General features: G+C 31.6%; 1 protein-coding gene across 1 annotated transcript in view; it reads left to right on the plus strand.

Annotated features, from left to right (window-relative positions):
* LOC147067853 (uncharacterized) overlaps positions 1 to 9496 on the plus strand; it is a 66869-nt gene extending 57373 nt beyond the window's left edge. The window contains exons 10-14 of the mRNA XM_085951994.1: positions 2220 to 2409; positions 2925 to 3032; positions 4132 to 4303; positions 5579 to 8352; positions 9051 to 9496. Of these exons, the coding sequence (XP_085808120.1) occupies positions 2220 to 2409; positions 2925 to 3032; positions 4132 to 4303; positions 5579 to 8352; positions 9051 to 9365 (3559 nt within the window). The 3' untranslated portion in view covers positions 9366 to 9496. The remainder of the gene's footprint in view (positions 1 to 2219; positions 2410 to 2924; positions 3033 to 4131; positions 4304 to 5578; positions 8353 to 9050) is intronic.
* The last annotated feature ends 3815 nt before the right edge of the window (positions 9497 to 13311 follow it).

Below are 13311 nucleotides of genomic sequence, written 5' to 3' on the forward strand. Positions count from 1 at the left end.
ATTTAGCCAGAAATTACAATGATAACTAAATAAAAAACCCGTTTTTTTGTAACATATTTCCGGCGGTTTTAGTGATAATCTATTGTAGCAATTGCTTTTATCATCAATCTCAATTATGATAGATTACAATAGCTCATATTATTTTATATTTTTTCACGGCTATTATCGATCCTCAGTGCTTAATATAAAACATGGTACCTACTTAATATTTCATACTTTCTACCTATTCATGACATTTCAATGATTTAGGATAATAGTTTTATGAATAATTAAGGGAGTGGAAGCACAACGGAGGTACTCGTAGTTACGATGTGTAATAATTTGATTTAATTCGTTAAAAGTTAAACATTTAAAAATTTGACTTCGAAATTATTTTTATTGATATATTACTGTCAGTTTTAAAAATAATAAAATACACATACATTAATTTGTAATAATAGGTGATGTATATTTAAAGTGAATCCATTGAAAAAATCAATTAATTCCTCTCTTTTATCATACTCTTGTTTTTCTTTCGACCATGTCCGATCCTAATACGATCATATGGGCCTCCACAGAGTCGAGGTTTGTATTGACAGATTTTGTTTTTACGAGAAGTGGATGTCAGCCACTTGCTAAACCTATTAATTCCATACTCTGACTCATACAAAAATTGAAAAACAATATGTGTACTTGTCAGACCCAGGATACGAACCTGAGACCCACAATGCAATATTATAAGCCTACTATATGTTAAGTATTTATTAAAAACAATTAAAAGGTAAAAAGTGTGTATGTACTCGTATTAACAAAAGCATAATTTAAAAACGTACTATATCCAAGGACTTCAGATCCACTAAATATGGCTTTACATTCATGACAACATTTACAATACATAATACTCTTTTAGGGTACGTATTAACAATAATAATATTATATTCTACACTACATGATAATGAAAGTTGACTTTTAAGGGCACATTATTCAGCTTTAAAGAAAAAGTAAATATTTCAAATATACCTCAAATTCTTCATTCACGACATGTGCCCCCTTAAATAGCACACGTTCTGTAAATTGATAAAAGTTGTCGCTTGATGTGATACATAAATAATGTTAATCAATTTTACTCAGTCAGAGCTATATGAGCAATTTTTTTTGAAAATCAGTACAAAAAATAATTCTTACCTATATAAAAAGAAAATTACATTTTAATTTGCTTGCAGAAAAAATATGAGTATACAGCAATTTAATAAAATTCTTATAAATAATGTAAATTCATAGTACAAAAATTAAAATAAAACAAAATTACAAATAATTATTGAATTACTGCATATTATTATAATGTTAATAGACTCACTGGTATATAAAATTTAGAAGAATATACCGGTGTGTGCTTTTTATCATTGATACTACTTTATATTAATTAAACATAATTAAATTATGCTGCATCCATTTGGATAATTTATTAAAGGAGGATTTTAAAATACATAATTTTGAAAAACCTCTTAAGTTTTTATATGTATCACATTCATTCATACTTTGTCAACCTTCTAAGGCGCATGCGCCATTTATAAATAATTACACATTAGAAAAAAACTATAAAAAAAATACTCCGGACACCATTAGTGATATCATCGCCTTGATTTAATTGCAAAGTTGATTGCCTTTCAATGGCAGAACTTGAAATATGGTAGTTATATAGTAAATTTGCAAAAGTGATCGATAGCTTCAAAGATAAGAGCACTCACCTGGACAGTGAAAGGTGTGTGTTAGAACCTCACTCCATTCAACCTTTTTGAATGTTTTTTTTTTTCAATAAAATATGTATGTTTCTGAAGATCTAATTCATAAACCGTATAAGCATACGTGATTAATATATGTATAAATAGGAATTTTAAATATTTACTTACTAAGTAATCGTTACTTACCAAATTGTTAATTATGTAGGCTTAGCTTTCGTGGGTAAACTATGAAACATGTATAATATACACGTTAGACAATATGCGTTTATTAGATTTTATTATAATATCAATTGATGAATGTGCATATAACAACAAGTCAACTTGTATGACTGTATTTTTGACAGTGCCGAGGCCTGCCACGGACTGGTTGAGTCGGTGACGCTACAATTATATATGATTGTGAAAATGACTCTGAATCATTATTTTGTGAACACGAAAATTTTAAAATCAGAATGAGAATATTGTAGTTCTTTCTTAATAAACTATGTTCTATTTCAGCCGTATCCTCGCAGTCGATTCTGCAGACGAGTTCTACTCGGTCATGGGAGAGCTGGCAAGAGAAACCTTGGAAGCTCCTCCAGCGCAAGCAGAAGAGCTAGTCGCCAGGGCAGTTAAGCTTGGCCCAGTACCCGAATTGCCGAGACTCAGGGATAAACACCGATATAACATTACACCCTGGGCACATACGGTAAATAAATAAATTTATTAAATGCAACTACGCCACTGTTAGTCGAAAAAAGATCATATTATATGAACAAAGTGAGTGTTCAAAACACGCCTGGCGTGGCCATTAGATATATATACATTCACTGCTGACCAGTTAATTACCACATTTAATTATCATGCTAATTGCAACACGCCAGGCGTGTCTTGAGCACTGGCCGAGTTGTGGTAATTAACTGGTCAGCAGTGACTATGCTAGCATACGCTCACTTTATGCCATGTCTTGAAAATATTGCAAGCATTAATTTTTTACTTTTGGGAATTCATTATCTTAATGTCTTTCTGGAGATGGGTTCAAATACCGAAACAGCTCTCAACATAAGTAACTCAAATATCGTAGAATTAACAAAACAACTTAAAAACCATTATGGATTATTTCTACCACGTAAACGGCAATTATATTAAGACAATATAACATGTTCATACATTTTTCTAAAACCACCAAATAAGTTTACAAAATAAATCTTTTTCGTCTTTCAGGTTCAGTCAGCAGCGAAAAAGGGCCTGAGGTTATTCTATTCAGAAGATGAAACTGACTCCAGCGATGAAGGGGACAAGTTAGCCGTGACCACCGCATTTGGCTTACATGTAATATTATTTATTATCTTTATGCAAAATTACATATTGTTTTTAATGTGTATTTGGACCCAGAGTATGGACCTAATAGGTTGAACAAGTGGTTAACTTTCATTTATCGTAAAAACAAAATTATGTTAGATAATCCAACATCCGCTATGTGGAGGTCCATTTTATCTTCGATCGAACATGGAAAAAATGTTTATAATATGTATATATTATACAGATTATTCAATTCACTAGTAACACATCGATAATATCTACTATAATTATGTACAACTATCTAGATTCTAGAAATTTAAAAATCTAGAAAAAAAATAGTTTAGTCTTTTTTCCGTTTCCACTCATAAATCTTCAATTTTTTACAATGTTATAAAAATTATAAAAAATATAGGCTGGAATCACCTCGAGACATTAATATACTTAACATTTATGTCTTTTATATTCCTATGATGTCTGCTTCCAACATCAGTACGTAGGTATTATATTACAAGTACCTGATAACCTGGGGATACTAGTGGTTTTGGGTAGCCTTCAGGGAAGGCGAAGTAGAGGAAACGCTGAAGCGACCAAGTGAAGGAACTAACTGTGGGCTGCATTCACTCTGCCACGAGAGAAACAGAAGATCGAGAGGGCTGGAAAGACTTGGTTGCTCAAAAGATAACAAAATTCCAAGGTAGTCATGATCATCAGCCATGGGAGAACGAACAAGAAGATATATTACACGTAAAAAAAAAATGAACTACCATGTCGCTCCTAAGAGGAATATTTATGAGCTTCCACAGAGTAGAGGTTATATTAGCAAGTTTTTTTTTTAAATAGTTGTTATCAATTCGCCAAGCCCATTAGATCCTTGCATTGTAACCAACGCACATTGAAAAAACAGTGTACATTTTTTTATTTAGCCACAGTATCAAAATCGCAATTCTTGGCTTTATAGACGTCTGCTATATCAATTCGGCAACCGTAGACGATAAACTGTGGGACTATTATATTAAACTCATTATAACCTATTACAACCAGAGATAAATTGGTATCTGTATGACCACTAGTAGTATTTTAAATTAGTTGATACCATAATAACATTATGTATCTCTTTGAATTGTTACAGACCGGTGGTCGTGGTAGAGGTGCCCTAGTTGCAGCCGGAGTATTCGGTCATCCAGACAGAGAAAGGCTTGCACTTGATATTTCAGCACTAAAACAGCAGTATGCAAGACTTAGAGAAAGACAAAGACAAGCGCATATTATTTTAGCAGCAGCGTGCGCACGGCAGCCTCATGGTAAATTATATCTACTTGTTTTAAATTGTCATGTATATAAACTATTTTTTTTATTCAACGAATGTATGTTATGTATGTTCAATAATTAGAATGTTACAATCTTAAATCTTGTGAATTATTCGATGAATAAAAAGAATAGTTAATTAAAAATCATTAGCAAGTTCAAGTAAGTTACAACAAAAAATCTTGGAGTGATCCGTGACGTCAGTTAATTAAAGTAATAACTACTTTGATTTAAATACAAAAGCCAATAGCCAATAGTAGCTTAATTTGGAAAGTGCTTCAGAGAGTATTAAGAGCCATTAGTTAAAATTTGTCAAAATTAAGTATGGCGCCTTTAGCATAGTGGTCTAAGTGCGTGGGCGCGATACCCGAGATATGAAGGTTCGTTTCCTGCGGGGTTGTAATATGTTGAGTGTTTTAAAAATTATGTAGGTACATACCATTTTATTTAATCAACTACAAAGTTTACTCCTTGAATTAGTTCAAACCTAGCCAATAATGCAATAATAAACCTAGCTAATGATATGAAAGCTCGACGTTCAGACCTAACTTAAATTCTGTAAAAAAAAAACTTTACAATTCTACTGAGCTCTTCTATCCTTTTCGATGCCGGAATTCGTGCCATATCCCTAAAGTTCTTAGATACATCTGCAAATCGCAGATACTCTGCTTGTCACTCAAATTTGGAGGCATAGTAAGTACCACTATGACGCATAAAATGTCTTTCTGAATTGTTGCAACCCATGACTACTCAAAATATTTTTATGGCCAAATCTTAGTCTTAATATTAGCCTGAGGTTATTTCTGCTCATGAAGACTTAACAAACCAGGGCACCAGAACAAAGATTAGAACAGACGTAGGTACTCAATTTCCTTTATTCAAGGAATGCTCTGGATAGAAATCTGTCCACACGGCTTGCTATATTTTTATGGACTTATTAAAATTCAAGCATTCTAAGATTCATTAATATGACGTCCCTAAGTGGCCTAGTTATTGTTACACACTGCTATTTTATTGCCTTTAATTCTAATATGTGATGGGAACCACTTAATATTATTAAAATTTACTACTAAACCACTATTTTTTTCTCTTTAATCTGGTTAAGGGATACTTTTTTATTTTAATAGTTCATCAACTATCATAGATGTAGCTTTTTTCCAAAAGCCCGTATTTTTATTTTATTCATATTTCGCTATCATACCTATCTACTACATAACAATTTTAGATTAAATTTACATTGAATTTTTACATAATTATGCCAATTTCAATAGGTAGTACGAGTGGATCTGGGCCGATGTCAGTAAATCATTTACTTCTTGGAAAAAGTGCAATCGTCAGTTCTAGAGGACGCCGCTTGGGACCACCACAAGGCTCGATACCACCTTTAAGAACACCAAAGCCAGCAAAAATCCCAAATAAAGTTCCAACTCCATCCAAAAACGAAACACTTCACTGGAAAGATGAAAATCACAGAAAATCTATCAGTAGAAGAGATTCAATTAAGTGGAAAGATGTTCCACAACCTGAAAGTCAAAGCGAAGACGGAGAAGAGGTGGAAGAACAAGAAGAAGAAGGAAAAGAAGTTTCTGAAAGTGAAGTAAATGAAATTATTCAATCCTCAATGAGAAGTAGAGGCAAAAGTGAATCGTCATCGTACAGTGAATGCTCTGAATCAAGCACTTCTACTAGCCTATGTGATGAACCGAACAGAATGAGTGATTTTGATTCAGAGCCAGCTAGTGTAAGTGATAACGTTTTATGTATAATTGATGACATATCCAAGACCGACATGAGTGATGACAGAGAGACAGTACAAAGTGATGACATTAACAATGAATCCGGTGACAATCAACACAATGAAAAAACGGCTGCAGAATTTGGCAGCTATATCCAAGAATTCGAAGAATTATTAGACAGAACAAATGATATTGATAACGATAGAGGATTGGTTTGTGTACTACCTGATGAAAAAAAGACTGAAGAAGCTGAATTTGAAAATATTGAAATAACTGATCAAGAGACAAATGAGAGTGAGAGTGATATGCCTATTGAAGAAGTATCAGAAAACAAATTCGAAGAGTTTGTGGACTCTAATCGAGGAGAGCCACTAAGAAATTATTTGGATGAATTTAGGAAAGCTGATTTTTTGTTGAAGCAAGAAATACCCTGGGAAGCTGTAGAACCACTACATATAGATGTATTTGATACTATCAAAAATGCTACAGCATCTTCAGTTGACGAAACTGATAAAGAAGAAGAGCAAACAGATTTAGATGAAAACAGTACTAATTTTGAATTAAAAAACCCCGAAGCTCACGAGGAATCCAGTGTCAAATCATTACAGTTTCATGATTACCGTTCTACTAGTTGTGATAGATCTATAAGTAGTTCTATTAGCTCTATAAGTCCTATTTTAAAAACAATTCCACAGTTGACTGAAGAAAAGGCATCATTTTTAAGTTATAAGAGTCCTTGTAGGGTTGATTCTGAAGTTGTTAGTGAAATAAGCGAAGACGAAAAGCCTCTTATATTAAAAATTGACAAGTATTTTGAACATAGTCCCGAATTTTTCGGTGCAAGAAAATCTGGAACTTATATTAGTTCTGATGAAGAAGATGATCGGTTTATAAGTAGAACCAGAAAAAAAGCATCACCACTAGTATCAAAAAATACAGAATTTACTTACGAGTCCATAGATAAAGTACAAACAACATGTGAAAGGCATATTGACCATATTGATTTGTCAGAATTTGGCAGAAGTTTTAATAATTCGCACTTAGATATAGAAGAACCATCTACTCATACTGAGATTGAATCTAAAAAAATATTAATTAGCCCTTTAAAACCTTATAAATATACGGAATATGACCATACAGCTGAGGATGCTGATAAACAGTTAGGATTTATTTCACCTAAATTATTATCACCCATAGCTTCATTTAACAAAACAAGTAAAGTGTTACAACTACACAGTCCTCAGACAGCTATATCTCCATTGAAAGATGTTTTAAAATCTCCAATAGAAATTGAACTGGGTCATGATATTGTTTTTGATAAAATAAATGATCACAGCAGATTGAATTTATTAGAAAAGACGAAGAGTGAAGACCTTCCTCAAGAGCATAGACGATCTTTTTCAATTTTGGATGATGAAATAGATGCTATTAGATCTCAATCTGGAAGACGAAACAGTGAGAGAGCACTAAAAATTATTCAAGAAAATTCTAAAATACTGCATAGAATATTAGTGAATCAAGTAAATAAGTCATCCATTAGAGACTCGTTTCAAGAGGAAATTTGTGAAGTTTCTGAAGAAGAATCAAAACATGAGGAAGATGATGATAAACTATTTAAAATACTAACGAAGAAAACTCACAAATGTCTCTACTCTCCGAGATCATCCAGTCTAGATGATCATTTACTCTCTCAAAACCAAAAGACATCACCCAAACCAGCAAAAGAACTTTCATTGGACTTGGAAACTAAGCCAGTGAGAAGCGTAATATATTCTCCTCAATTTCCATCAAAAGAAAACCTGAATGATGACATATCATTCCGAGCCAGGCACTTGTCTAAAAAGGATTATGTAATTAGCCCAATATCTTTCAAAATAGGCATTCCCATTTATGAAGCTAGAGTTACTGAACAAACTAAACATTATTTTTCTAAAACCACTCCGGAAGTTACAAAAGGTGATGAACCTTTGTGCACTGAGGAAAATAAAACGGACAAGTTTGGATGGGAGAATAAAGGTTTTAATGCAAACCAAAGAAGATTATCAGCTGTATATAGTGATGTCACAAGTCCTCCAAAGCCTCTAATACAAAATTTAATTACAGATTATCATGATACAAATAAAAGTACATTTGTGTACGATATTGATAAAGAGAAGCCGCGGCAAGAAAACAATAAGTTGAGTGCAACTGAATCAAAAGCAGTAACAGAAGAAGCAAATACCAATGATGAAGTAAATCTACATTTAAAACCAGTTGAAATTTATCCCGTTACATCACCCGACATCGAAAAGGGATCAACTCTAACAGCAGTAAGTGAACCAATTGTCGAAACATCAGAATATGTAGCTCAAGATTACACAGAATCCTGGAAACCAGAAAATAATAACAGTATTAGTGACTCTTACAATGTCACTTCACCTTATAAATTTACATACAAATCCAGCGATAATTCAATAGGATTAGACAGTGCATTCAAAAATCTGAGAAAGTTCAATGACTCCCCACTTTCAAGGATCACTGATACCTTTTCTAGAGTAACAGAATGTTCTCCGATGGAGAATATACCGAGGCCTGAAGGATTTAAATTTGAGACCAGTCAATCAAGTGACATTTGTATCGTGTCATCTTCGATGAGTTTCTCATTTGATCCATCAGTAGAGGATCAACAATCTTCAAAGCCTGGAACATTCAACTCCAGTGATACACTTTGTCAATTGACATCATTAGACCAAGTTTCAACTCCAATAAGTCCAAAGGTAAGCTAGAATCTATCTGCTAGTCTATCGAATGGTTTCATTTTAATAACGTATTGTATCTTGTACCAACAATGAATATTCCGGCAGAGGAAAAATTTATCTTAATTGTTAGTCTTTAACTAAATATTAAAGATATGCAAGTAAAATTAATATTTTGTTTGAAATCACAATAAAAAAACAAAGCTTTCTGTAGCATTTTTTAAAACTACGTGTTTTACTAGCACAAAAAATAGATTAAGCACATTTTTCAGATGACAACGTATTCTCTGGGAAAAGATTCTACTGGGATCTCACAGCGTGATCTTTCGCTAGAATTGGATCGCTTCAAGCTTACTTCGGAGGATTTGTCCGGCACCCAAGGATCTATCGCAGATCTCAACTCTCCCAGCATCAGCTCGTTGAAGACACCAACCAGTCCTACCCCAAGTCAAGATAAAACAAAGCCCACGAAGAGCCCGGATAAAGCCTTTAGTCCATTCCCAATGAGAGGATCTACTAGACAGCCAAAGGAATTAGGGTTACGTTTAGGTCTTTACAAGGATAGTCTAAAATCTCCCAGTAAATAAAATGTAGTTTTGAATAATCCAAAAAGTATATATTTATGTTTATGACATTCAAAATGGATTAATTTAATGCATTTTTTATTTCATAAAAAAATAATCCTGTGTGCAGTTCTTTCACTTATCGCCATATTGCATTTGGGAATTGATTTAATAACGTGAAATTGAAATCAATCTGAGCTTAGTTTAAAAAACAATAATTTGCATATTATTGTTTTTCAGTCATTTTGACTTTCAATATTAGTTATGTAAACATATACCTTGTGTTAGCCTAATTAATATAAATAAACAACTATTTGTAAAATAAATAAAACCATTTTCTTTCAAATTTATGCCGAATGTTCATACAATGAATGTGTATAATAATTTCATAAGATTACAACAATTTTCAAATTTGGCTTTCATATTTTTTTTAAATTTTCACAAACATAACTAAGTACCTACATAGATGACTTACCGAGTATGTTCTCTTTGTGTTTCAGTAATCTTTTTTATACATACAGATTGATGGAGTTTCATGCGTAAATAATACACTTTTCATTCATTTATATGCATATTACTCGACATTTTCCACGTATTATACTTGAATTAAAACTTATACTGCATTATGTATGAACAGTAGGTATTAGTTATATAAATAAATATGCCTAAATAGTAATATTGTATCTACTTTGGATATCTAAGCTTAAAGATTATACCTATAATGTTATGATAAAATTTGTACAGTTTTCGTAATATTTACAACAATTTAAAATGTGATACAAATGCTTAAGAATTATTGAAGAAATGTATTTCGATCGATGGATAATAATTGACATGGTTGGTAATAATAATAAACTCATTGCATAAGAACGGATCGTAAAATAACTACATGAAAAATGTCATTGATTATTTTTGTAAATCCGTTTTAAATGATTTGGTTGTGGTCAAAATAATACACGATAATCTCTTCATATGAAGTTTAAATAATGTGCATCATTACATCCGCTGAAAAAATAATATGTATTTTTCAGCAAGTTTTACAGAATTATGATTGAATTTAGTGGAGGATATTGAACGCAGGTTTGCTAATGTCAATAAAAAAAATACCTACTAATGTTCGTTAAAAGCTTAACAAAGCCAATGTATGATAAAACAATGTAAAGAAATATATTATAATATTTTAACTAATTAGTAAGGCTTGAACCTTTTGTATATAGCAACACGTTTTAGCAATAAATCGACATAAACTCTCACACATACTAAAAATATTTAAAATTTATAAATGCATTAAAATGGTAACAATGTATTGTCTTAATACAAACATGATAATATAGATACGTATTACATACAGCATACCAATGTAATATTAACTGAAACAATTCCAATAGTATAATAATTGTATAACTCAACTATTTGATAGGTTACTCAAAAAGTGAAATTATATGCCATGTAGGTAATTGTGATGTTCAAAAATGTGTATCTTGCGTAAATATATTTCTCAAACGATCCTTTCTTAAGCCGTCACTTTCAAATCTAATGTTATACCTAATAAAGTTGAATTTTAATACATCTATATATTTGTTAATTATAATTATTATTGCTATTTACTTAAACTTAAACGATGCCTTCAAACTAGTATTTATCAATGATTAATCGATCTAAAGAGAAATAACATAATAGTGGCTTTTATCTGAGTAAATATTCAACATTTAAAAATTAGAGACTTATTATTTTAAAATCATTTGATATATTAACGCACTTTGTCCTATAAACATAACAACCACTTTCCAGTCCTAATTATACTATTTGACAAACAAAAACGTCAAGTATTGCAAGGTAATAATATCATTCATGAAAACAATTATGATCGTGTGTGGCGAATAGCGGTATATGAGTGAATCTATTTGTTTTGATTTTCATTCAAGAATGGGTGCTTTATTAGTACACCCAAAATAAAATGAATAGATATTATATATTTTTGAAGTGTTCTAATGCAATCTATATATTGGAATTGGAGTGTATACTGCCACATTAAATTTTAAAATAAATATAATAAAAATATTAAAGTGTCATCTGTTGATAAATAACATAATCGAACCTATTTCAAAATTGATAATTTATTGGATCGCGTCTACAATAATAGTTATTTATATCGATGAACGAAAATCATATATATATAAATTGTTAATAATTTAATGACCGGAATAGCGCAATTGACGGTTATGACAGTTTTTATGGCACAGACCATCAGTATTCGCTTTCATGAGTATATTATACGGTATACGGGTAAATGTTTCACTTCATATGTATGATACTAAAACTGTATCCTGTTTTGAATTCGCATTTCGATTGCTGTGTGTTAATTTAGTTGATTTTAATAACGTAAATTGATTAAAACTGGTCAATAAGCAATCATTACAAACACGCATTATTCAATTCAAGTAAGTACTACTTTAATGAAAATATTTATTCTTTGAAGCCACTTTATGTCCTTGTAATAATTTAAGTATAAAGGTGAAATAGGAAAATGGAAGTTATATCTCAAGAAACTTACTTCAATGCTCTCATTAAATGTTGGATGTACAAAATAGGCCATAGTAGTAAAAATAAACAAATTAACATGTTAATAAAAGATATATTGTATTCTATGACAATTGATATATATTTACAATACAGAATAATTATTAGCAGAATGACCATGTGTTTATAATTTATATCCAGAATCCTTATTTCATTCAGGAAAAATATCTGTTGTAATATCAAACTGACGCTACAGATCATTCTGGTCCATGGCGATTGCACAACCATCAGACAGAAATCTCTTCCTCTGTCTCCAGTCGATCACACTCAGCCTCTACGCATCTCTCTTGACGTCTTCCGTTCATTTTATACTGGGGCTACTACGGTTCGTTTATAGACCTTATGTGAGTCTACTATCATAGCATATTTATATGTGTCTTATCGCAAGACTATGAAAAGCATTAAGGCGCAACCGGGCAAGAGGCGGTAAATCTCAAGTCAATAGTTGTTTAGTAGTTTATTATCTTTTATTTTTATAATATTATTATACAGTTCATATAAAATATAAATTAAAAATAAATCGTAGGGAAATCAAAAAAAAAATGAACGTCAAAGTCGATTAGAAGTATTGGAAGGAAGTACTAAGGAAAATTTTATACTTTAATTTTGGTTATAAGCGATATTGGCCTTATTATTACTACATAATATTATATTGGCTCGAAGAGTTCAGCATTCTTACGAATGTGTCACCTTCTTAAGTATTTTTCAAATACTTGTATCCCTTTCCTGTTTGTCCGTTAGGCATCAGATTCGACATGCATACAGAACTTTTGGTTTCTATAAGAAATATTACACTTCTTTTTCTTCAGAACTGGACACGGGACAACGCGACGCTGACTGGATGACAAAACAACTGAACGACTGACGGCTAAGTTTCGCACATATGAATGAAATACACGAAAGAAGGAAACGTAGACTAAGATTTAAAACATCAAGTATACATGAAAGTTTAATACAAAAATCTATGTACCTACCTCTTATAAAGCAGGCTTTATAGTTGATGCAATAACTCGTGTTGATGGTTTACCTATTTGATCGTTACTTTCATTAATCTATGGGGTGCCCAGATAACAACTTAAACACGCCTTCGGTGGATCTGACAAAACAATAAGGCACCCTTCGTTCAAAGTTATCTTGCATAATCTCTATATTTTTGATCAAGCATCCGATTGCAGAGCAATATATTAAAACAACTGGACTTGGAATCGAAATGGAAATTCAGTGCCTATTACCCAGATATAAATATTTATTTATCATTTTGAAAATTACGACTCTATTCTCTTACCCATTTTACTTTCAGGCAATTTTATTTTATGACAAATTATTTTATCAAAAATTTAATTGTCTGTGAACAGTTCATTCAAACAACTCTTATCAATACTTGATACGA

This window comes from Rhyacophila brunnea, unplaced genomic scaffold, assembly GCF_057557595.1.
Source record: "Rhyacophila brunnea isolate RB1 unplaced genomic scaffold, BYU_Rbru_1.0 scaffold_3, whole genome shotgun sequence".
Lineage (NCBI taxonomy): Eukaryota > Metazoa > Arthropoda > Insecta > Trichoptera > Rhyacophilidae > Rhyacophila > Rhyacophila brunnea.